The 26,798-nt window shown below is 39.0% G+C and overlaps 1 protein-coding gene across 1 annotated transcript in view; it reads right to left on the bottom strand.

Moving 5' to 3' along the window:
- The window catches only part of LOC147148899 (pleckstrin homology domain-containing family A member 5-like), a 100,831-nt gene that overhangs the window by 49,981 nt on the left and 24,052 nt on the right, over window positions 1–26,798 (bottom strand). The window contains exons 4-6 of the mRNA XM_086029606.1: window positions 18,571–18,962; window positions 18,400–18,476; window positions 16,817–16,874 (exon numbers count right to left, since the gene is read on the bottom strand). Coding sequence (XP_085885732.1) covers window positions 16,817–16,874; window positions 18,400–18,476; window positions 18,571–18,662 — 227 coding nt within the window. The 5' untranslated portion in view covers window positions 18,663–18,962. The remainder of the gene's footprint in view (window positions 1–16,816; window positions 16,875–18,399; window positions 18,477–18,570; window positions 18,963–26,798) is intronic.

Here is a 26,798-nt window from a genome sequence, read left to right as displayed (position 1 = left end):
CCATGTGCTAAGGAAATAAGAGAACATTATACTGTACACTGGATGCTTGGGGAAAAATAGGAGCTACACGTTTTTTTTCCTCCCTCATCTCCCAATTACTTCTTTAAGTACATTTTTCTCACACTTGTGTCAGCCACATTAGGTGCAAGATAAAATAGGTCAATAAACCTTTTCCTAGCATTAAACATCTCAAACATTTCAAGCAATTCAAGACTCCTACTGAAATTCCAACTTTATCACATCCTGTGATTGATATGCTTGTTGCTCATTATGTGGTATCAAAAATGCCTTCAACCACTTTGCCAAATAGAAAACAAACCCAGCCCTGGCGGTGGATGGTCCAGTCTATGTAAAATTGGTTTGTGTGAAACCAGTGGTGCAAAAAAAGCTCTTGAGACCGCTGCAGTATACTATTTACTTACTTGCAACATATTTTATGAACTAAGCATTTTTTTCCTTCAAGGAAAAGACTCTTGTAATTACAGGTATATAATTTAAAAAAAATACCGCTTTAGGGACTCCATAGTGGAGAAAGGTGAGTGGCATTCTGATTTTGATCCACTACTTGCCTTTGGCAGTGATGATCATGCTCAGTCGGCCTGCCAAAGACTCAGGTCTTGCTTTGGCCTACTTCTTAGAAAGACCTAATGTAATGGAAACTGTCTTTATAGTGAATGTGCGTGCGTGTGTGCGTGCGTGCGACGACATGAAATGCTTGCGCGGCCTCAATCGAGGAGCACGCCACAATTACATCAACCGCAGCTTTAAACAAATACACGTTTAACCTGATGAATGACGGCATTGATCCATCTATTGGCTGGATTTTTAACAAAAGCTAAGATACAGGCACAATGTGGTTGATGAATAGCCAAACATAAACGTCACTGAATAAAAACAAGCCAACGCTGCGATAAAAAGCAATGTAGGATCTGTTAAGCTCTAGTTCCTTGAGACCCCAGGCCTTGTTAGTGAGAGTCGTGACAGGCCCCGGTTGCACACATTGACTCAACTGAGAAAAAGATGACCAACAGAAATGGGTCAGCCATGAGTGGGACACACCGAGTAACGCTAGGCTAACAGAGAGGCCATGGAAGCATGTGAAAATGAGACTAAACTACTTCAGAAACACATTGTAAGATGTAATAACCAAGAGGACTTCACAATGGGAATCGGCTTTGTGTTTCAAACATAACATCGGCAAGTTCTGTGCTTACATGGACCTACAAAAAAAAAAAAAAAAAAAAGACTTAAAGCTGATGTAACCCTCTACATACAGCACCATTAGTGGCTAAGTGTCATTATCTTGAGCAGCACAAAATGCAACACCCCTTTGGTCCTTTTATTGTTGTAAACTGAATAGTTAATGTAAAGTACATCACCTCCACTTTCATAAAAGACCATTTTCAGTACTTAAACATACTTGGAAGAAAGGGAAATGGGAAAATTGTTGTTATCAATAGATTCCACTTTGACAACCATTTCCAGCCTCCAGAACATAGAAAACGTCACTGGCCATTAAACCAGAACATTGCCATCCCATCGAGTGTGCTGAAACAATCATCACAGGTTGTTACTGTCAATTATTGTAGTGTGTCAGCAAACGGCAGATGTCAAAATACACTGTATTCAAAATTTGACTCACGGGTGAAATGTTTGCATGACACCTAACAGGGTTTTTCCTACATTCAAAATTGAGAGGCGGCTAATTGTGTGACCGCCTCCAGTCAGAACGATTGCGCAACACAGCGTCCTGTAATTTATTTCTCCTTGGCAGTTTATTCAATTAAATAAAACGGTTTGTGAAGATGGTAAACATTCTATTTTTAAAACAATAGCAAATTTACATTTAGCCTGAAGTGCAATGACAGTGTTTTTGAACATCATGATTTGATACACTGTTCCAGTTAATCCATATTTGAAATGGGGCCAATCAATGCCACGCTACAACAAACACTCAGCCCTGATAGAGGAATGTGCAGCTGACAAATTGAAGGCAGCTCTCCGAGCTGGCCAGTGAGTAACTCAAGCCAGCGTGGGAACCACAGAGGGTGCGTGGCACGTTCTTCTTCTTTGGTTGTGACATCTGCCTCAACAGAAGAGTCCATATTTACGTCAAGTTTGAAGTATTAAAACGCTGAGGAGGACTACTGAAAAGCGTCAGCCAGATAGTACAGCCTGGCTCGGCTGGCCAAAATTAGGCCCTCTAATTTAATGCTTCATTGGAGTGCAAAGCCACATTAGGTTACTTTTCCAGGGAGTGTCTGCTCTTAGGTCACCCACTGCTGTTTTTGGAGGCGCAGCTACATTGCTCCTGTCCGCTGAGAAAAAGAAAAACAAGCTTTTTGTTGTGATCAGAGGAGAGAGACAGTGAGAGAAAGAGAGAAAGAGAGAGAGAAAGAAAGAAAGAGAGAGAGAGAGCGACAGAGACAGAAAGAGAGAGAGAGAGAGAAATCAAACTCCTCACAGGAAAGCCCTAACAGAGATTCAAATGGAATGTGCTTGTTACATGTTTTGGTGTACTCAGTTCTACTTTAACACTGGTGTCACGTGATTGTCACTTCAACTATAGAAATTTGCACAGAGCAGCCTGGACAGAGTCATGCAAACTGCTTGTCCCTCTTATGTTCTGAATTGACTTCAGAGGTTCCACTATTTTTGTAAGTCATGATAAACATGCATACAACACTATATGAAGAATAAAATGACTGAACTGTAAGTGCAAATCACAAGATAGAAGCCGCAAATGACTGATGGGTTTGAATTCGTCATAGACCAATGTTTTTTTTTTCAGGGCTGATACAATACAGATTATTAGTTATTAATTATTAGCGTGTTTGTTTGCAGTAAAAGTGAAAATATTGAAATCCCAATTTTGAATACAAAATGCTCCATGGGTGCTGCTCCAGTGTGTCACAAACGTCACAACTGTGATAGGATAAACACAGAACTCTAATATAATTCAGTAGCAATGATGAGAAAATAAAACCAAATCGTTTGCAATGATTTCATGAAAACTTGTTTAGACATAAAAGATTTATCTGCAGTAAGTGAACAGGAAGAAATTGGGAAGGAAGAAGTCCTCCTCGTTGGACACCCACACCACTGTGAACATATCAAGGCGAAATCTGCCCGTCCATCCTCCCACTGCTGTGAGACACAAAGCTTTTCATCCAAATGTAAACTGCACTCGGGTCGAGCTTATTTGGTGCAATAATGGAACATACAAAAGAGCAGGTAAAGCAGGAAGAGGGTGATTGGGTTTAAAAGCGACATTAGAAAGATACGAAATAGCCCATAAATTAAATAATTAATTTTAAAGCAGAGCAGATAAAATGGACTCTCTCCCATGCTTTTCATCAATTGAAAATGTGTCTGGCCATATTACGATACTGCCCTCCTATGGCATTTGTGAGACATTACAGTTAGAATCTCCTGTATATCAGGAATTAAGATGGAGGGATACAACGGTTCAGATTATAGATGGATGGACAAATCACTTAGCCTGACAGCATTTTCATCATGTAGCCTGTTACTAAGAAAAAGAAAAAAAAAGTATTGGTGCATTTTACACACTGCTAACAACACAAATATGAATGAGGAAGTCAACCCAAATATTTTCTTGACAATATTATGCACCCCCAAACAGTATTCTGATTACAATTGGGTTTGTGGAATATGAGTTTAAAAAAAAAAAAAATCACCCGTTTTTATCCATCTCAGGGGGCGGCCATTTTGTCACTTGCTGTCTGGCTCAGGTAACAACCAATCACAGCTCAGCTTCAGAAAACAGGTGGATTTAGCTTTTCAAGTTTAGACTAGGTGGTGCTGCATAGAACATATTATTGTAAAGACATTTTTGGGTTGACTTTCACTTTAAAGAAATAACAGTATATATAAAAGGGATTGAATTTGAATTGAATTTCCTTCAACCTATTTGGTGATGTTCAACACATAGGAGCACATAGTGTACTGTTTAATAAATTGCACATACAGATAAAGGTTTATTGTAGTACTGCTGTATTTTATCGTTTGAATGGCAGGTTGAAAGTGTTGAAATGCTGCCCCCTGTTGAGCTAATTAGCAGTTACATCTTGTAAGAAAACACATTAGACCTGTATTGATATCCGATTTTAATAAGAGCGCTTAATTGTAACTTGCACTATCAACTTTAGTCACCTATTGTGACCAAAACATTACAAGAAGAAAATATGAATGCATATTTAACAAAGTCATAACATAGTCAGGTTTTATTTCTAGAACAACTGTATGAGATTTCCCTTCAATCAACCAGCACGTCTACAAAGAGACCCTGTGATATTTGCTTCAGTCAGTGCGCGAGAAGAGGCGGGAGTTGTGGCAGGACAAGTTGTGGCTGCTTCACCATGAGCATCGGACAGCTCCTGGCCAACAACAACAACATCGCATTTCTGCAGTAACCTCCCTACTCACCCGACCTGGCTTCATGTGATTTTTTTTCCCTCTTTCCCAAGCTCAAGGGTATCATCAAGAGGACTCGTTTTAAAAAGGTGGACAACATCAAAATTGCCGTGACAATGAGGTAAGGTGGATTCCCGAAAGAATCCTTGCAGGAGTGCATAAAGGTGTGGAGCAAGAGACTAGGAAAGTATGTTAGACTCCAGGTGGATTACTTCGAAGCGGAAAACCTGTTTTACATGTAGTTTTGATTTGACGTATATTTTGTTTGTGACACCAGTCCTGGAACTTTGCTGACACAAATCAGAAGGACAACAGGATGATAAATCTCAAGTTGAATCCTTTTTTATTATCATTCAAGTATGGTCTCACAGATACAGTATAACACTCAGAGAGATTGAATCCCGACGAGATTATTAAAATAAAAGAAAGAAAGAGAGACATCTAAAGAGAGAGAGAGAGATTTTCAAAATATCACTGGGCACTAAAATTGGAGATTACACTCTCAGGTGTAGCTACATACTTAAAAAAAAACTTTAAAAAACAACAACAATTGCAGATGAATTTACTTTGAATCTTAGCAGAAACCAGTTTGACTTTTAAAGATCTGAATCGTTTTGTTTGGAGGAGTTACAAAAAGTGGTATCGAAGGTGGGATGAATGCCAACGGGCCTGCCCACTTCTCAATTCTTTCGGGTGTGGGAGTACCAATGACTTCAGCTGTTTTCAACATTCAAAAAGCTTTATTGTCAATTCAGTATTAGGAATGAATATGTTGCCACTGATGTGAATGGCTTTATACAGCTTCTGGCAATGAACACGTTTAATCTGCTTCAAAAGCAAAGTAAAGCAGATCGGCCTCGGTTCTTAGGGGAACAAATTACGACTAAAGAGTGTGGAGATTTTCACATTAAAAACCCTTTCAATGCCTACTGGATTGTGGAATAAAACTACCAATTATATTATTTCAACTGTGGGTATTTACGGTATGAATATACAACAAAAGACGACGCTGATCTACTAAAAGTCGATGGAAAAATTTGACCTGGTAAGAAGCGATCTGGGACATTTTTGCTTTCCAAGTGTGGATTGAGTCCCACCCTTTTAAAGTTTATCAATGAGCAACCTTCTTCTTGGAAAAGAGCAAACATATTATGTACAGTACATATTAGCATTGCCTCTGTGAATGACTAATGAGCCTCCCTCCTCCATAAATAAACAATAAAAACACACGGGCACAGAGGCAAGAAAAGCCTCTTTTCGACAGCTTGCTAAAGCCGAGATTCATCCGCTTTCTTCCGTGTTGCTGTTTTCTGAATAAACTGAACTGAGATGAAATGGGAAGGATGAAGCCATCCAACAAAAAATTATATCTATATATAGATGTAGATATATATAGATAGATAGATTTCTCTCTCTATATATATAGAGAGAGATATCTCTCTCTATATATATAGAGAGATATCGCTCTCTAAAAGCAAGAACCACTAGACTAAGAAACAGTTTTTATGCAAGCACTATAATTGCACGGAACACTGCCAAAGTGCCATAACCCACTTTATGTTTACAAGGAGTTTCACATTCCTTTTATCCTTTCTCATACAGCACCTGACAGCACCCTGAGACACTTTATTTCCAACCAGGGTCATATCTTGTTATTTACTGTGTGAGTTTGTTATATTTTCTTTTTTTTTTTTTTTTACAGCATTTTAGGTGAATGCACCTGTCGCAGTGACAACAAAGACATTCTTATTCTTATTTCTAGTTTCCTTGTTATGTGGTTTATTTTTTCAAAATCCAAACCAATCAAACATTGACCAGCATTCCGGAATTAATTGTGTAACCTTAGAGGTTCCACTCGAATTAATTATTTATTTATTGAACGATAACATCTCAGTGGGTGGATCGCCACCAAAAATGAGCAACAGACACCAAATACTGAGTCAGTGTCTTAAAAAAGTTTATATTTCAAAATGTACAGAGCAGTCACAGAATATACTTTCTTCTCCATAAAAAAAACTCAGCCAAAAGCATAAATTATGCATGCGACGAGTTGAATTAAAATAAGTGAAAAATGAGTTATTAAATTACCTGAATAGTAGCTAAAAGGCTAAATAGCAATAAAAGCACAAGGGGCTGAAGTAGTAAGAGGGTGACTGACACAAAGAGAAAGTCACATCCATCCCATGTTACCAAGTATGCAACATATTACTTTGGAAGGTCTGTACTGAATGGAATTCCAGGAAGGAGGAAGTAATTTAACACAGCTAAAGTGATGTGCATCTCTTTTTTGCCCCTGTTCATGTACTGTACTTACGGCATTGATTCTCGGGGAGTCCAATTCTGTAAACGCATTCTTTTCGTAACTGTTGGTGAGGCCACGGTGAGAAACAAAGGTAAAATATCAATCACAGGCCTTATACATTATTCAGTAAGAACACTAGCCTGCACAGTTCAAATATTTGAGAAGCCGGTGACATCCACAACTGAGGACAAAGCGTGGGAGAGAGACTCTCGCAGCAGAGAAGAAGCCCACAGCTGGGCCATAAACGCAATAAAATATAATGCAGAATGCCTCCCTGTTGACCATAAACACAATTAAATCGCTCACCTATATGTTCACTAAGCATGCTGAATTGTCTCCTCATTTGTCATGAGCTATATGTTTCTTATGTCAATGATTTTACATTTTATTAGTAGCACTTGAGATGATTAAGGAGCTACATACATAGAGCAAAATATACCCTGCTCTCAAGTGATGAGAGACCTCTTAAAAGCATATTCACACAGAGTTGATCTCTTGCAGCTGTAAAACCCTAACCCCATCTCAGATGTGTTGCAGCCTTGGGTGCACTCTACACTGTCTCGCCGGAAAGCAGCTGGGGTAGGCTCCAGCTGACCTGCGCCACTGATGACAAGGACGATAACGTTGATATAGATAAACATTTTAAAGTTTATCATCATCACCCTGAAGGTAACACAGGGTGATGATGATTTACGTAAAACCTCCTGATTGACTGGTGATCTTCATTTTGTGTTCGTGGTCCACATAGCAAAAACCGTTAGAATGGTTCCTAAAGTGAAACTACTAAAGATCGGGTCGAAATCGGGTCGAAATCTGAGGTTTCTCAGTATACAGTCGACCACCACATAGTCGTGGTTCAGCACCACGGGTTAAAAAAAAAAAAAGTCTAATTTTTTTTTATATATTTTTAAACAATTTGGGGGCTTTTTGGGAGGGGGAAGTTTTTTCCCCATTTTCCGTGTATTGAATGTTTATCGTTTTTTTTTTAATAGCTTTGGGGGTTGTAAATTATTTTTTTTCCAACGATCAGTGATCCTGATAGTGTAAAGCCTAATTGGGTCCCCCGATGCATTTCATGTACCTCCCTTAAAGCTGAGGTATGGGGACAGGTCTGTATATAACGCCTTGTTATGCATGTCAGTGAATCTTCAAAATTGTCAAAACTGCATGTTCAGATTCAGAACAAAAAAAAATGCAATGTAAATAGCTGAATTTGTAACAATTTGTTTCAGGAAACAGTTGACAACTCCAAATCGCTCTGTGCACATTTTACCACCGTGTTCCAAGAGCTCACAGCTGTGGAGTGTTTGGGCAGGGTGAGGGCTTCCAAAAGCTGCCTAATCAACACAAACCATCTGGAAAACAACTGGGCTGTACACTGTCCACTGGACAGAGGCAAACACGGAAGAGAAACATGGAAGGAATGGAAGAGGAAGTGAAAAGATTCCCTGCTCTCAAGGCAAACTAGGACAGCTGTGCTAAGGTTGAGAGACAGTTACCCAGATGACAAAGCAGATGTTTGGAACTAAAAAGAAGGGGGGGAAAAAAAAAAAAAAATCACACACACACAATTTCATGAACATCCATATGAACGTGCTTCCTATCTAGGCATTTAAAAAGCCGCCAGGTCTGCGGCTATTTCAAGTGACAGAAGCAAACAACTGCTAGGATATTAGATTCAAAACCTCAGATACTATAATTAAATGCTGCAAACATAGTTTTTTTGTTTTTTACATCCTAATATCTTTTTTTTCTTTCCACCTGCCAGATATGAGTAAGGAAAAATGGCACACATAACAGATGATTCACACCATCTTCTGGGCCATTTGCAGCAACACTACTCTTTAAGAATAATGTGAAAGGAACCAAGTCAATCACATTCTTTAGTAATAAAAACAAAATTCTGGGGGAATGCCAGTCAAGCAACAGCAAGAGCCCCAGGAGAGCAGCTGCCCCTCGATTCAACCTGGCACCAAATCAGCAAAGGGCAGCTCACTGTAGATTACTATGGGGATTACTCAATGCTCTCTCAGCATTAAATACAAGATAGCACAAATGTAAGAGGCTTTGGGACTGAAGAATTACCGTAGGCTAAATGCTTCCCTTCTAAATCTCAGAGGTGGGCCTACCATCTATTGACATATTCATAGTAAAGATCATATTCTCATGTTCATTCATATTGTATATCGAACACTACGAGCGACACAACATTTATGAACGGTAGCATTTTGCAAGGGGGTATGTTGCTGTGATTACAATTATGGCACGTGGAATATTAAAAAAATATATACAATATAATATATATATAATATAAAAAATATTTTTTATAACTAAATTAACATAAAACACTATATACAATTGAGTTACTGTGTGTGTATATATATATATATACATACGTGAATGAGAGGGTGAGAAATAAGTGCTACGTTGATGATTGCAGACTTGAATGATTTTGATTTTTTATATATATATATATATATATATATATATATATATACATATATATATCCATTTATATATACATATATATATACATACATATACACATATACACATATACATACATATACACATATACATACATATACATATATACACATATACATATACATATATACACATACATATATACACATATACATATGTGATGCCACACATACACATATACATATATATACACATACACATATACATATATATACACATACACATATACATATATATACACATACACATATACATATATATATACATACATATACACATATACACATATACATACATATACACATATACATACATATACATATATACACATATACATATACATATATACACATATACATATGTGATGCCACACATACACATATACATATATATACACATACACATATACATATATACATATATATATATATATATATATATATATATATATATATACACACACACACACACACACACACACACACACACACACACACACACACACACACATATACATACTGAGTGGCTACTGAGTGGAAATTGAACCCACACTGCCTGAATCAAAGTCAGGCAAATGTACCACTATACAATCAGTAACTAGACATTGAACTTTACAGCATATAAGTAAGACTGAGGTGGATGATTTTTATCGACAAAATGGCCTTAATCATGGCTGGGAGGAACTACAGGCATCAAATGATCTCTGAAACCTATGTTCACGCACACAGCAGGCAAACAATTAGACTGTTTTTCTCCCCGTGCAGGCAGATGGCAGATAGAGAAGAACCTTGTCTCTTTGTACGCGGGTATCCAGTTTCACAACCAAAGACGGCAGACACCGATGACACAATGACTATTAACCTCTCGTTACTTTATCCTTTGTACATTTTGACATGCTCAACGTACAGAAAATTCTGTCTAGATGAACTATTATATAAATTGGGAATTTTCAGCCTATTTTATTATTTCAAGTGATTTAAGAGGCTAATGCTATCAACTCTTGATTGTGACTATGCATTATGTTCTGAATAGATCAAGCAATTTGCAATATCCACACTGTAAAAATAAAGTAATTGCTGCCTGGATCCATTACACTGAAGGTTAACCTTGTAAATATTTGTGACTGCAGCTGCAATCATGTTTTGAGAAGACAGAGGACTCTATAACAGTGCAATTGAAATAAACACTTGCGAGTGATGACATTTTTTTCTGTGGGAAGCACTCCATCTGATGAACGAGGATGGCTCTAAAAGTGCTCGGTCAATATTTCATTTGGGCTCACTAAATATTCAAGCCAATTTCTCATGAATCAGATAAAATGATTACAACTGGCCTGGATGTTCAAGGTTATATTGGAATGAGTCCGAACACCTAGTCATAAACATGACCTTGGCGTAAATGATAGCGGAGCATCATATTTACAAGGCAAAATTGTATTTTTTTTGTCGCACTAATACAGTAATCCTCGCAATTTCACGGTTCGAGTTTCACGGCCTCTGCGCACCGTGGGTTTTTAAAAATTATTCATCAAAAAATACAAATGAAAATACAACCATATCAGCAGCCATATTGCGGAAATAGACATTGTTAGAAAGAGGTGGTTGACTCGGATGCTTTGTAAAACAAGAGGAAAGAGAGCAGAAGAAGACGACAATGAAGAAGAAGTCAACGAAGAAGAGGCAGCAGCAACAAGAGCAGAAGTGATGACACAAAGCGAAAGCTATCGCTTTGCACAACAAAAACAAGGGTTTAAAAGTGCATTAATACACCAGGATTGTAGCTTTGGCGAAAATGCACTGCAGGATTCTAGTTAAGGTAAGCCACTTTTAGGATAAAAATTAAAAGTTTAACATAGTTATTAGCCAACGTTCCATCGTAATCGTCACCTGCCTGACTTGTAGCGGACGTTCCTCTCACAGCCTGCAGCTTGGTATTTATTCTTCATTTTGCATTTTTAAAGTTAAATGTGTTGTGCAACAAGTATTTAGAAGGGTGGAGACCATGTTGGGGGGTTCGCAACGGCGTAACAGAGGCGTAAATTAATCAAATCCAAAACTGTAAATCCATACATTTACAATTCAAAATCGTTCAGTAAATGCAGTAAATATTACATTTTTCAACATAGATAGGTGGGGCTTATACAGGAGATGTTTTTTTCTTTATTTTTTTTTTTTTAATAGAGTGGTGCGACGCAAATATAGCAAAGTAAGTGCTGTCTGTAGGATTACTAATAATAAGTCACCCCCACACGTATGTGTTTTATTTTAAAGTCTCTGGCAACCTCAGTAGAGCGCTACACATTACACTTATATGCAATCAAGAAGACAAAATAGTGAGGACTAATCAGTTTCTCCTACCTAAATGACCTTCATTGCACATTTCACGAAGAAGCTTAACAGCAATTTTTGTAATTGGCCAAAGTTCATTTTGACGAGCTCTTTCTTCCTCAGCTCTGCCTGATGAATAATACAACAGAACAAGTGAGCAGCCTTATGAAAGCAGTGACTGCAGAGTACAGTATAACAGTATTTCAGATTTTATGTTGCATTTCATGTTGATGCTGCAGCAAATTGCCCACAAAGGATACTGACAAAAATATCATTGAATAAGACATAAAGAATGAAATATGATATCTTTGTGAGGCTCTGCAGTTCCTCGTTGGTCTTTAGTTTATTTATGAAAAAAAGGAAAAAGGAACAGTTTTGCTAGGTTTTGGCATGTCCTGTCAGAAAGCAAGAGTTTTGTCCACAGAGAACAGTAATGTTTGAATTATGCTACCTATGGTTTCATACTCTTCTATGGCCAATAAACAGAGACAATAAGGAAAAATCACAAAATGCTTGCATAAAGTGTTTATGAGAATAACAAGTATTATATTCCATGCAGGAAGTCTATGTGTTTTACTAAACTTCAAACAGATAAAGTTTGGGTCATAAAAATGCTTAATGTACAAAGTAACCTTTCTTCTCTAATGGCTGCGGTCCAACTGCAGATGTGCCAAAATCGCTAAATACCTGGATGGATTTCTGCTTTCTGATTTATCACAATGAGAGTAGAGCCAGAAGCCACAAGCCACTGGACTTAAAAACTTGAATACATTAGTGCTAATGGGTAATTGGGTACTATTGACCCATTCCTCTCCATTCAATGAGGTATTCCAAATTGAAATATAAAGAGAGAGTTGGTACTACAAATTTGGCATTGTGCCTTTCTAAAGTGACACGTAATGGGTAGGCCGCTTTAACAATCATTAAGTCAAAACAACATAGGGTAGATTGTTGTGAGTTGCTCCATGAATTAGCGCTATGTTCTGGAATGGAGATGTTTTGCCAGGATGTTTGTGCAGATCTGCTGTATGAAATTCATTTGACAATCCAGTTTGCCCACAAAAAAAGCCAACAGAAAATCTACAGTTTGGTGTTTCATATAGGTGAATGTCACCAAATTACTGGTTGGACCCCAAACAAGACCTTTATTAACAATAAAACAGGATTAAAACTTGTATGCTTGGGAGGTGAATCATCATGAATCAATTAGACATCAAATGCAACTCACTTTCCAGCGAAGAGGAAAAACTACATCACCCTTGTTTTAATCCATTAGAATCTCACTGAGCTGAATTTTGCGTGATATTCCAAAGTCGAGTTTTATATTGTGTTGAGGTGATCACCAGTGCAATTGACTTGGAGATTCCATTGCTTATGGCACCTTCCGCAAAGAGCAGTTACTTCCATAAACCATCCCAATTATACTAGGCCAGATGCCAACAACCTATTAACCGAAAAGGTTAATTACAAACTCAGCGCCATAAAAATAAGATAATAATATAATCAAATACTGAGTCTACACCATCACAAGAATGACCTGCACGCGTCCTCCGTTTCAGAGGACAGCTGACGTCAGCACAATCCTGCTCCTCGATGCTCACACTTTGTAACCCGATGACGACAGCCAAGACACGCGCCCGGCATCAGAATGGGTCAGGTCCTTTTACAGCATCAAAAAAAAAAAAAACATCAGGTCAAAGTGATAAATGAATAATGCACTTTGCTCAGTTTGCTCAAGGTGGGTGTTTGATCCTAACTGAAGCTAACACTAACATATTTGAAAAATGTAACAGATTAATAAAGAAATATTAAGTAGTACAGGATGTTTCCAATCATCAGCTTCGTACTTCTGGGAACCTTTGTGAGTCTTTTACCAGCTACTTGACATACATGGTTTCCAAAGTGATTGTAATTATCACATTAAACAGTCAACAAATACTCAGTGAGTCGGAGTGAAAAAAAATGATTGAGCACAACATGTTAGGACTATTTCCGATGTTACTTAAGTTATAAAGCAGGAGGAGGTTAGATGGGTCAATGTTGGGTTACCAACTTACCATTCACAAACAATACTTTGGGTTGTTACATCTGGCAATTAACTAAAGTAGCAAAATAGCTAAACAACCTACAGCAGGGTGACAGTTTTCCAAGTGGACTGCAACCGCAAAAAAATCTGAAGCGTTATCATGGACAGAAGTGTCAACACTGTCAACAGGCTGCAGAAGAGCACACAGCCAGAAAATGAAGAGGAAGGCGAGGGGCTTCTTGTGCTGAAGAGCAGCTGTGCGTTGTCACATTTTAAAGACACTTTGGGCCATTTCAAGCAAAGCAAGCATCGCCATTACATACTGAAGCAAAATGTTGCCTGAAAGTCAGAAAATATCCCAAATGAATTAGCTGTGACTGAGCTTTATGGCTTTATTTTAATTCCATCCGACCTTAGCATGCACGTGTCTCTTAAGGATCACCGCACAGAGCCACAAAATGACAGGGCATTACATCAGTGCGCATAAATAGTGCTACTTGTCAAATAATCAATAACCATCCTCTTACAGGAAAAGATGATACAACACATTTCAAAACCAATCACTAATTAAATTGATGTAACCTTTACAGCCATTCATAATCAATCAGTATGGTCACAGCTAACACATGCAATTGTGCTTGTGTATTTGTTTTCAACTAAGAGATGTGGTGTGGAGGTCTGGGTTGCACTGGGTGATAAAAGTGATAAAACACTGGGCTTTAAAATGACTTTCAGCTTGACTGCCTGACAGCCTGCCACACGGAGCTGCTCAAATTCATGACAAAGTCAAAGTGGGAGAGTGAATTCATGGTGACACAACAATCTTGCATCCTCTGCAATGCAAACTCATCCTGCCGGGGCCAACCTTGATTTCGCAAAACAAACCCAATGAAAAATTTGCCAAAATATTTGAATGGTACAATATTACCGGTATATATTTTTTTAATGATGGTGGCCTCAATGTGGCCTTTTATTTGATGAGAAGCGTGGGAATGTTTTACTCATCACATTTCCAAACTAATCCAAACAAACTAAATTATACTGGACAGTAGTGATGGAACGGTACTCGGTTCGGTACGTTCTGCATGGGACAATATGCCCTGATGCCACTTTTAAAAATTTTTTTTAATTTTTTTTTTTTTCATGATGCACTTTGCATTGACGCTGTGTTCACCCACTCACAGTTCTAACTGCATCCTGCTACGAAATGCAGCTCACAAACTTGATAAAAAGTAAAACCACTAGCGTGAGAAGAGAATTTGAGGGACGAACATTTGAAGACACACTGGCTTCATTCAACTGTCTGGTGTAGATGACATTGAATATTACAATAGGGGAGTTCAAAACTGTTGACAGAAATGTCACTATCTGCAATCATGCTTGAAACAACTCAGAAGTACCGAACCGTGGCCACAAAAACTGAGGTACTGTACATAACATACCTAAAATTAGTAGAGGCTGAAAGGCACCTATCCTGGTTGAAGGCAGGTAGTGCGTCCCATTTTGGCTCACTTTGCTCAAAATTCATCGACAATCAGTTCCACTAGGGCTGTCGTTTTTAAGTATTTTTCAAACTGATTATTCTATCGATTACTCCATAATTGAATAATCAGATGAAAATTTATTTTGCATTCAAGTGAACAAAAGTCATGTTTTTACGGCACCTCAAAGTTTGATGACAAAAGAACGAAAGGAATGCATGAAACACCTGTGCGTTTGTATTGTCTTATACGGATTTTCTAAAAATGGATTTAAGATTAGTTGAACCATTTGGATGGAAACCTGACGACAGCCAGCAAGTGAAATAATTTATGTATATCCAAGTCTTCGAGCCGAGCGAACAGAACATGAAGCTCTTCAAATTGCTGTAATGCTGCAGGCTGGCACAAACCCGGGAAATGTTTTTCATCTATTTAAGACAAGTGGCATTTTAAAGTGCGAGCAAATCATATACACTCAAACAGCAGAAGGAAAACAGACCTGATTACACGGCTCAAACTCTTTAAGTGGACTCGGGACAAGACTGAATCAATAAAATGTGCTCATAAAGACAACAGCCACACTTTGCCCATGTCTGCCATGTACTTGCACAATGTTCCTATGTGTAATCATTAACTTTTGACAGGCCGCTGCGTACAGAATATGGAGAGCAGCAGTTCCAAATCCACATGCAGGAAATCCCAAACAAATAAAGCTTGCATATGCAGGTAGTTGAAATTGTGACTAGGGCTAGGCGATACGGACAAAATGTCAAATCTCGATATTCATGCCAGATAGCTTGATAACGATATTACTATGGGTTCAGTGAAAACTAAGCAATTTTTCAAAGGAAAAAAAAAAAACAATCCAAAAGGATGTGGAAAGAGCAGTTTTCTTAATTCCAACATACTGACAGTCATCAACATTTTCAGCAATACATGCAAAACAATTCAATTCACATTGTTCTGCAAATCTGTTTCAAAGACAAATAATTGTATGTTGGAAACGATCTCTCCATGCATGTGTGGCTTCAACACATTACGTAGCTTTAGTGCTACAGCCCGCCGCACAGGACATGATGCTTCCGAACCCAACTTGGACCAGACCATAGGAAAAAAAATAACAGTTGGCCATCAACCCCATAAATTTTGTTTATGGACTCCCTGCGATGTGAACTGTGCCCAGCCTGTATTGCATTCTAACCCATACTTTTTTAATTCACAAAAAGATAAAGTATCAGTCAAGGAATACAAAGGTTGCTACAGAAATAGGATGTGGGCGATATAGAGGAAAGTGTGACTATACTGAAAGGCAAGGCTCACTCTCATTCACTTGAATGGAAGCGTGAGGGGTGCATCGCTTGCGTATATTTTTAGCACAATCTTTGCTATTTAAATATTCTACGTACGTTATTTCCATACATGTACATATGGAAATATGGTTAAGTATTGTTATGAAACACAATATATGTGTACTGTATTTGTATGGCTTGGCGGCACGTGGCTGTGTCTCATTCGCTTATGACCCTAACGTGAATTTCTCGTGTGTGTGCTCTCTCCATCCCTCCATCAGATGATTGTCATTGGCTGTCGATCAACGTTAAACTTGAAAGGAGATATGTGGTTGGTTGGTAACATAGTTACCTGACATCATCTTCATTTTCCATATTAATATGTCAAATGTTCATATCTGGATATCAATACAATAATGATACTGTATATCACCCAGCCCTAATTGGGGCAAGGTTGTGTCACTCACTTGATGAAGCACCGTGCACCCTCAAATGTATATCCTTCTTCCCATCCAGTGGGTAGATCTGTGAAAGAGAGACAAGCCATTTTGAGATGGGTTTCCCCATCAGTGATCAACAACTGAGCACTCCTCAAGTCATTCTTGAAGAATAAAAAGACAAACCTACTGCATAACAAACGATAAGAGGTAATTCTGTGTAACATAACTAAATAGATGTGTTTTGGAGGTAGAACTAATGTTATTCAGCAGCAGTGAAAGCAACAAAAATGAATACCCATTCAATAGCGCTTCACCTGTTGTAACACTATGCATAATTTATACTAAGGCAGTAAACATTAACACTGGACTAAATTATATGATCATAAAAAAAGTGAACTCAAATGATTACATAAAACATAAATTAATTAGATGCTGTGACTGGCCAAATGTTATGAAAAAAGGTTCAAAAATTTACTTAATCAATTACCAAATTAATTGACAATATTAATTGTTAATCTTAAAATTGTCCAAATCCTCAGAATTTCAGCCCCTCAACAGTAAATATTTTCAGATTTCTGTATCCCCCCGTGAAAGCAGACAGATTATCTTTGTATTTAAGAAAAATAAGACACTTGTAAAAATCCACTTTTACTTTGGAAAACAATGATCAACATGTTTGTCTATTTTGTGACAAAAAATACAGACCAAACCAGAGACTAAATCGTCAATTTATTTGTGTACATCAGGGGTGTCCAAACTAGGTCCTCAAGGGCCGCCTGCCTGTTTTTCATCCATCCCTACTGCAAATTAAAGATTTTCTTTCATACGATCCCTCCCCCCCCCCCAAAAAAATGAACAGATTAAATGATTATTAAAATAATTGTTAGTCGCAGCCCTAGTTTGAAAACCTCCATCCATTCCGTTATCTGCACCATTTATCCCCACTAAGATTCAAGGCAACTGAATTTTACTTCAAAGTTAAATAAAGCACTTAACAAATGAACTGTACTGGATTAAAACAATGTCACAGCAACGTATGCACAGTTTGAACATTTTTCCAGGAGTCTGAGGACCACACTTTTAGAATCACTACTTTGGGAAAAGGAACATTTCAAACGTGTCAACTTGCTTTTCACATTTTTTGTTTCCCAGATCAATAACTAGCATCAATGCAGTATACAAATGAATCCACAGCAGAAATAAAAGAAGGGAAAAGGACGTTGGTGCAACACTGCAGGGGTACTGGTAGCTTCTGTATAATCAGAAATATTCATCGGCAATAGAATAGCAACTATACATTAATGAGCAGGTGCTTTGGGAGAAGCTAGCTCTGTCTTGACAAGCAGATTGCCAGTTAACTGCGCAATGTCATAATTCTGTTTTAAAAGTGAAATTAAGTGTATGGTCATAACGAAATGAATGTCGTTAACCACCCGGGAGGAAGTGTCAAGACCCGACGAAAGGTGAGCATATGGGAGCTTCCACTTTGTCACAGCCCATTAAACAGACACACAGCGCGATCTCACCGCCGCCGTGGGCAAGAATAAGCCACGACGACGTGCGGAACACATGCAGCTTAGAGAGGCCAGCGCAGCAAAGTGACGCCTCACCTGGAGTTTTGCTGTGTCCGGTTATGACCGCCTCGCCACTCAGGGGATGCAGCCAGGTTGTACTCTTGGCTTCTTCGCTGAGGCGAGAGAGCGAGACGCTTTACGTTAGCGCTCATCATCATTTGCGCAACGACGTCCTTTAAATTGTTCTTTTTTTCCCCCAACACTTACTTGACGAAGAAGACGCGTCCGTCACGAGTAAGCCCATAACTCCAGGAAGAAGGCAGATCGCAAATCCACTCCGACTGGAGGTCTGCCGCCATGTCTGCCAATGGCGAGAGGCGCGCGCGCAGGCAGGCAGCGCGTACACGGAAACCTTGGCAACGGCAGATGGCACCCGCCAGGTACGCTTCACGAGTTGCCCACTGTCATGTTTGAAAGTTGTCCGGAATCACTTTCGTAATTCCGTTCCTCTCTGCCGGTGTTGTTGTTGTTGTCACAGCCAACCAGCCCAGGCAGCCTGCCCAGTGCGTGAACGACCAAAGGGGCAGGGCCGGATGATCCAACCGTGACGCCCAGTGGCAGCATTGATCGGACGGGGCCCCTTTAAGTGACAGTCAGAACTGTCAAATGGTAAACACAAGGGTCACTAAACGCACCTGTGGCAAAACAATTACACGCTCTTCCATCAGATAGCTGAAGGTACAATAATCCTGTCTCTGTATCCACGTCTTGCCAATAATACCACAGAAGTCATGGCTTACTGCGATTATACCATCTTTATGTTAAACAGGCCCAGATTTCACATCGTGCAAGTACATGTGTGCCTAGATTGAGCCGATAGATTCATTATTTCAGTATTAACACTTTTGGGGACATTGTAGTCAGGTGCTGTGCTATGAGATGTTTTATTCATGTAAAATGTGTGCCTTGTCTTAATAGAGGTTAGAAAACAGTGGTGTATGCATTCGTGACTTTGTTTTTAATTCTTGCAGTATTTATATTTTGCAACCACAACAATCACAAAGCCCAGAGACCAAAGAAGTGACTTCAGGACAACTCTGTGAATGTTCTTGAGTGGCCCAGCCAGAGTCTTGACTTGAATCCAATTGAGCATCTCTGGACATGTCTGAAAATGGCTGTGCAACACTCCCCATCAAGCCTCATGGAGTTTGAGAGCTGCTGCAAAGATGAATGGGTGAAACTACCCAAAAATATATGTGCCAAGTCTGTGGCATCATATTTAAAAAGACTAGAAGCTGTAATTGCTGCCAATTGTGCATCAACAAAGTATTGAGCTTTTTTTTTTTTTAATCATGTCAACCTTTGACTTTGAAGGGGAAAATTAATTTATTCCAGTGCGTTCAGAAAAGGTGAAGAACCATCCATCTAAATACATCTACCTATCTATCCACCCATCCATCCAACCTTCATTCCATCTATCTCTGTTCAAATTTATGAACAGTATAGATGTTTTTTTGGGGGGGTTTTTTTAACCCAGAGGAAATGAGAACTCAAAATGAAATCTATTCTTTGTCCCGCCTGATCCTTGTCAAAACTGAAAATGAGATTTGGACCATTTACTCATATTTCTTGAATGTGTTGTAGAAATAGCCCTTCCTTGCCCGGATCCAATTTAAGATTGGGAAGAGCTCTCGCTTTCTATCCCTAGTGAGCTGTCTGACATAATATGCTATTGATACACAAGTATGATTCATTCAAAATTTGAGCAGATTGATCATTAGACAACTTCAATGTCTAATGTTCTTTTTGTTTTACTCATGTTTTATCCAAAATCAAAGGCAGAGCAGAAAAGCGACACCATTCTCCATTGTAAAGCTATGTAACATTTCACAGGACTATTTTTTTGTAATTCAAGCTTTGCCCATTGTCAACCTGCAATGTGGATCATACAAAGGTACTTGTTACTTGCTTTTGATCAAATCTCACAATGGTATCTGAGGAGCTAAGACTGGATTTAAACAAGTGACGTAATTCCTATTTGTGCTTCTCAGCAGTGTAATTAGGGAAAAGAAAAACAAGAAGAGGATGCTTAAAAAATACAATACTTAGAATAATGAGTATGCTGGATTTCACAGGAGGAGGAATTTTAATATTTGCTACTGGCCCTATTGTCATAGTCACAGCTGGGCATTTTACAAAAAATTGAGCGTCCGTTAGTCGTCATTCGTCTGCAGCATGGGTACCCTTCCGTCGTCCGTCATTCGCCTTTTTTTCATTGGGGGGAAATATAGTACCCGCCTATAGGCCGGTCCGCCTCTGATTTTAAACTGGCTTCCATCAGCGATTCCAACTGCAAACTTCAATAGTACATATGGTCATAGGTAGCGCAACAGCGTTGTGGCGCTAAAGTTGGTGGATCCTGATTTTCTTACACCAGCGCAGGGTAGACAGTTGGTCTAATGCGACGTATTCCATTCATAATTATGTGAAGAGCAGATATCAAACCCTATGAATACCTAACAGGCCTCCATACAAAGTTACGCCACGTGCTGTGCAGGATTGACACCGGTCACAAAAACAGATCCCTGAGTCTTATTTAAAAGCAGGTACAGGACCCACCAAAGCCCTTGAAAGATATGATGAGTAATCTGATGGCATTGGCTGACACTTAGGCCAAGACATACACAAAGTGCACAGACACTCTTTCAACTCACTCTACCTTTAGGTTACTGTCGCCCATTTTTTGTCATTGAGCTGTGAAAGTGCCGCATGAACCTTTCACACCAAACAAAGACAAGTCATACAACACTCCTGTTCCTCGCCTGTTTGTTCCCATCCATCCATCCATTATCGATACCGTTTCTCCTCACAAGGGTCGCGGGGCGTGCTGGAGCCCATCCCAGCTGTCTTCGGGCAGTGGGCGGCGGACACCCTGAATTGGTTGCCAGCCAATCGCAGGGCACACAGGGACAAACATCCGCACTCACGATCACACCTAGGGGCAATTTATAGTCTCCAATCAACTTACCATGCATGTTTTTGGAATGTGGGAGTAAACCGGAGTACCCGGAGAAAACCCACAAACGGGATTGAACCCACGACGATTGAACTGTGAGGCGGACGTGCTAACCAGTCGACCACCGTGCCGCCCCTGTTTGTTCCCATTGTTTTCTATTGTGTGCTGAACACATGTTACCTCATTGCTGTAAAAGGAGGGGGTGTTTGGTGAAGGGAAGGGGGCATAGCTATGAAATGCAAGCTCATCTGCTTTAGAGAATAACTTTAAACAGAGCACTGATGTCCATCTAGTCAGAAGAGAAAAAGCGATGAGCAAACTGATTGTGCAAACAAAATACCTCTCTGTTTTGCCTCAGGTCAGTAAAGCAATTGTGTGTGACCACAATTTTCTCACAAAGGTCTCTCTAATTAACCTTATATTGATCACAGTTGCAGAAGCTGCGTTATATACTGAATTACCAACTGTTGGACAAAAGTTGCGATTGGTTTTGACCATATATACAGTAAAAGCTTTTCGGTTACTGTCATAGTTTTTATTTTTACTCCAATGAACAACTAAATATGTCCATTAGCCTGGGAATAATTGGATTATGGCCTGTGTATGTGTCTGTATATCCGTGGGGTCTGGTGGGAGGTAACGTCTGGAACACTCTGTCATTGTAATTCACATTCTTAACAGAACATTTGGATTCAACATTGGACCAGCACTGGATTTGTATTTAACAACCACAACCAGTACTTTTATGCCAAGAGACAATTGCAGAATCTAGAGAATTTAATGCAACTCAGCATGTTGTCCCATCCTTCCATTTTCTTTAACCGAAGTACCAGGAGAAAAAACACGCAAACATGGGGGGGTATTATCGTGCTGTTTTATCGAAACGTCAACAAGAAGTCAGTTCAGTTCATCTTTTAAATGCAGTCAAATATTTTTCACTTGGCAACATTAATGATACATGACATAGCTGAAATCTTTCCATCATCACTGAAGGAACCCAATACCATTTTGGTTAAGTGGGAGCATAAATGAGACTAGGTCGAAGCAGTAGCAAAATGTCAAGGTGGATGTAGATTTGTACCTTTGATCCTGAATGTCCATTTACAGAAATATGAAGGGCAAACATTCACATTTGGAGCTGCTTGATGTTATCTTATTCTAACTAAAATCATTAAAAAAAAAAAAAAAAAAAAAAAAAAAAAACATCATACTGTATCTCAAACTGAATCAACATAAGGAAAGCACCGGTTTAAAAATTTAGGAACACACACACACACACAAAAGAAACCACAACAGTCTTTTGCCTGATTCACTTTGCACAAGGCATGCTTATATAATTGTCTTCACGCTCAGCTAGTGAACGCTCAGTTACACATAGCACACTTGCACCATCAGGAAGTAATTAATGCACATCATCAAGCAACTGCTTTGCTCTGGTGCCAGCCTAGAAGTAACCATGTGCATGTCTGCACTTTGTAAGAGGACGCACTCACCACCTTTAGACCAGGGAGCAACTTGGCTTCTGCGCAGCTCTCATCTGCTCGGCATTAGATGTTATAGAAAGAGACGTCAACCAGACTCTACTTGGTGAATTGAGAGCATTTATGATTGTAAATGGGCACTATCAAACTGATCCTGCAAGAATGTTGCAATTATGTGATTAGCTGAACACAATGGTATCTGATCTACAGGTCCAACTTTACAGAGAGAGCATACGGAGGCACTAACCTCAATGATATCCTGTGATACTGTAGTGTTAAGCAAATACCTCACGCTTTGCTCTGTATGAGGTCATCTGCGCTCCGATTTCAACAAACAATATCATTTGACTAACGTGAAAAAGCCACAGGCTAATTGGCAGAAGGAACACAGGAAGCTGAAATAAGCACTGTAGGTCACTAGTTTATGAAAATGTTTGTCAAATTGTTCTCACACAACATGCCTGCCTGAACTGTCGCTAGTCAAAACTCGACAACCGCCAAATGGTCCAGGTCATCGACCACAGTGATGACATCATAGGATCCATGGCGTTTTTGAGTTCTGTCAAAACAGTTTTGTTTGTTGTTTTTTTTACGAGATCTCCACAAGTGATATGTGTCATTATGGCTGAATGCGCTGGTATCCATTGTGTAATTAAATTAAATGATGGTGTGTGTAGCATGAGTCACTGGACTGTGACATGAAATGCTTTGCAGCTGTGGTGTGGCCATGACAAACACCAAACTATGCTGAATAAAAAGTACAATCAAGCCTCTAAGGACAAACAATGCATTCATCTCTGGTTTATTCATATTTCAAAACAATTTGCTTGTTAGAAAACAATGGAACTAACGCAGTATAAAGTCATACTCTTGCCATCATACAATATTATATAGATATAAAAGCAGAACACTGTGACATTATGTTTCGTATCAGTGTAAAAATTTGCCACCATTAATAAGACTCACTCATTGTTTTGATTGCAAATTAGACAGAGTGAAGATGTGTCTTCTATGCACAAAAAAAAACGATGCAAAGCTCACTTTGGTGTGCATTCAATTCTTCATTTGTTGTCATTCTTCACTCATTTCTGACAGCCATATTGTACTGAGCAGGCAGGACAGCAATATTTTATTAAATATAAAAATAAAAATAAAGTACTTTCCTGTGTGTATTTCCTTCTTATTTTATAACAATTGTCAACCTTTTTGCTGTACCGACCAACTACGACATAAACCCTTGTACTGCCATCAATTAATAAATAAATAAATCTTTGAAGTTCCATATTCAAAGGTCTCTTTCTTATTCTGGCGTGCATGGGGGTGTTGTGCAACTTTATAGGTTTGATTTTTTTTTCCCAGCAGTTTTTAATTCTGAAGTGTTCAAGGACATGTTTGGGGTTGGTTGACGCATCAAGCCGCACAGTACCGCATGTGGTGAGCAAATCCGCCTCACATCCAAGACGCTCTAGGTTTTCGAATCTTCGCTCAGGCCATTCCGTGTGAAGTTTGCACATTCTCCCTGTGCTTGTGTGGATTTTCGCCATGTACTCTGGTTTCCTCCCACATTCCAAAAAAGCATCCAAGTGAGGTTAATTAAAGGCTTCAAATCGAGTGTAGGTGTGAATGTGATTGTGAATGGTTGTTTGTCCATATGTGCCCTGTGACTGATAACCAGTCCAAAGTGAGCTCCACCTCTTGCAAAATGTCAGCTGGGATAGACTCCACCAACCTCGTGACCCTGAAAAGGGTAAGCAGTAGAAAATGGATGGATAAACCATCAGTTAATAACAAAGATTGACTATTTTGTTTTGCAAAGTCAGGTCAGGAATAAAATAATACTGATAATCACAAGGTTGCCTGCATTTCCCATTACTGAGTCACATGAATATTTTACATTACTAGCAAAATAATTAAGTTTCCATTAACCTCTCTGCTACATAAATGACTGTAGAGTAAGAACTACAATTTGCAATGCTATACTATGCAAATCAGATTTTACAGCAAGTGAGTAAATGGGTTGTTCACCTAATTTGGCTTTTACCATTACATTTGTGACCACAAATACTGAAAACGACTGCTTGACCTTGCAAATTGTTCTACCATCTTGAACATGTTAGCAAAAAATAAAACAGAACAATGCTGTACATGAGTATGACTCTCTAATACGCAGCGATCATAAATGTTTTCCTTTCTGCCGACATCACAAATTCCAGTGCGCACCACCTCCTACTTTCATTATCACAAGTGTATGCCTCCACCCTGTACTGTAACCACGCATAAGTAGCAGATTAGAAATCAATTCTTGGTCAATTAGGTCACGACATTCCAATGCGTACGTGTTAAATGTTACGATAAAAAGTACATGGACTGAAAAGGGGGAACAGCGGCATGCAGTCTAAAGTGAAACTGCAACATCTGCTTGTCTTTTCTCCCCATGCAGTCCTCCCTTGTTGATGTGCACATCCTGTGTCTGATGGGAAAGTGAATCTGTGTGACAAACGGGTCATGAGCATCTTCTTCAAGAGCAGCCGGGGTCATGTGAGCAACAGTAAGAAAGGCTGTTGTCCGACGTTCATCTTTTTTCATTCCGCAACACAAGAAGTCCTCATGAACTTATACGATATTCACAAAGGGATCCGGTTCGGGAGATTGGAGTACACAGGGTTGGTTAGGGTTAGGTAAAGATAATTAAAATGTCCTGCTCTGTAAGCAATAAAAGAAAGGCCGATGGGGTGCCAACACCGCACCAAAGACGCTCATCCTGATCTCACACAGCAATATTCCCAAGATGACCGTAACTTGTATGTACCGCCTGGTGGGAAACATGGGGTGCAGCAAGTTTAACCGTAAATAACATTAATTTATTTATCCTGAAAGTGGATTTATTTTTCTCTCCCTCCGAAAAACAAAGAAAACAGGCAACCTGCTTTTTGATATCACGGCACACATATTTATGTATAAACATCTGTTGCCGTGGCTATTTTGGGAATGGACGTTTTTACAACTCAAGGTCACACACAGAGAGGCACACACTTGCATATGCTATTTACACTTTTGTTTTTTAATTCTAAGTAGCATTGCTGCTACACATACATCTTTGATTGAATTATTTGAAAATGTAGTGTGAAATCCTAGGCTTCTACCTCACGGGCTATTTTCGGTTTCATAAGAGCTTCTGTGTTTATTTGAGTGGTGGGAGGGGATTGATTTTATGTAAAGCAATTTGAGTTGCATTCCACTATATAAAATTGCTTTATAAATAAAGTTTGATTGATTGATTCTTGTGACTGTTAAATGACTGTTCTTGTGCTCATCTTGTGCAAAATAAAGAAAAAGGAACTCGTTATGAAGAAATAAGTGAGATTAAATTCAAAGGTCTGTCTGTGTCCTGCGAATTTAATTTTAAGTTAAGTTTTAATTGATACCCGTTATTGATCATGTTAGGACCTACACTATATTGCATTACCTGTTACTCTATGTTTACACTTTTGTAAATGTATCCAACCTAACAATATCAAATCATTAGACTTCATAATGCTAACATTTAATCAAACAGCAACCTAACCTCAAACTATTATATATTCTTGGAATTGCCCACACAATTGCAAAAGAAAAATAGAATCCACAAACAAACTGTGCAACACAGCCGTTGTAATATAACAAATGTTGAAGGAATGTTAATTACCGGTATTAGTCCGTGGATTCTATTTTCAGCTTGAGAAAGCACCTGTACAGTACGCCTGGCAAAGGCCTAGTTGCACATTCAATGACAAAATGGCTGTATGCGCGTTTGGACAAGAATCAATGGATCTGTTGGAAAAGACAGCTGAGTCCTGTGGAGAAGTTGTCCCTGGGCCACTAAACACATCCATGTGCTGTACACCACTGAGTACACAAGGCCATCTGCTGCCTGTGCTGGGACATGGAGGTAAAAGTGGCAGGGAGAGAGAAGACTCTCTTGTGGCGACTCCATGAAATCAATATGTATTGATTGCCCA

Source organism: Filicampus tigris, chromosome 4, assembly GCF_054856515.1.
Source record: "Filicampus tigris isolate MCC_2025a chromosome 4, RoL_Ftig_1.0, whole genome shotgun sequence".
Classification (NCBI taxonomy): Eukaryota; Metazoa; Chordata; class Actinopteri; order Syngnathiformes; family Syngnathidae; genus Filicampus; species Filicampus tigris.
The sequence above is the reverse complement of the archived record's forward strand: the minus strand, read 5'-3'. Positions and strand labels throughout refer to the sequence as shown.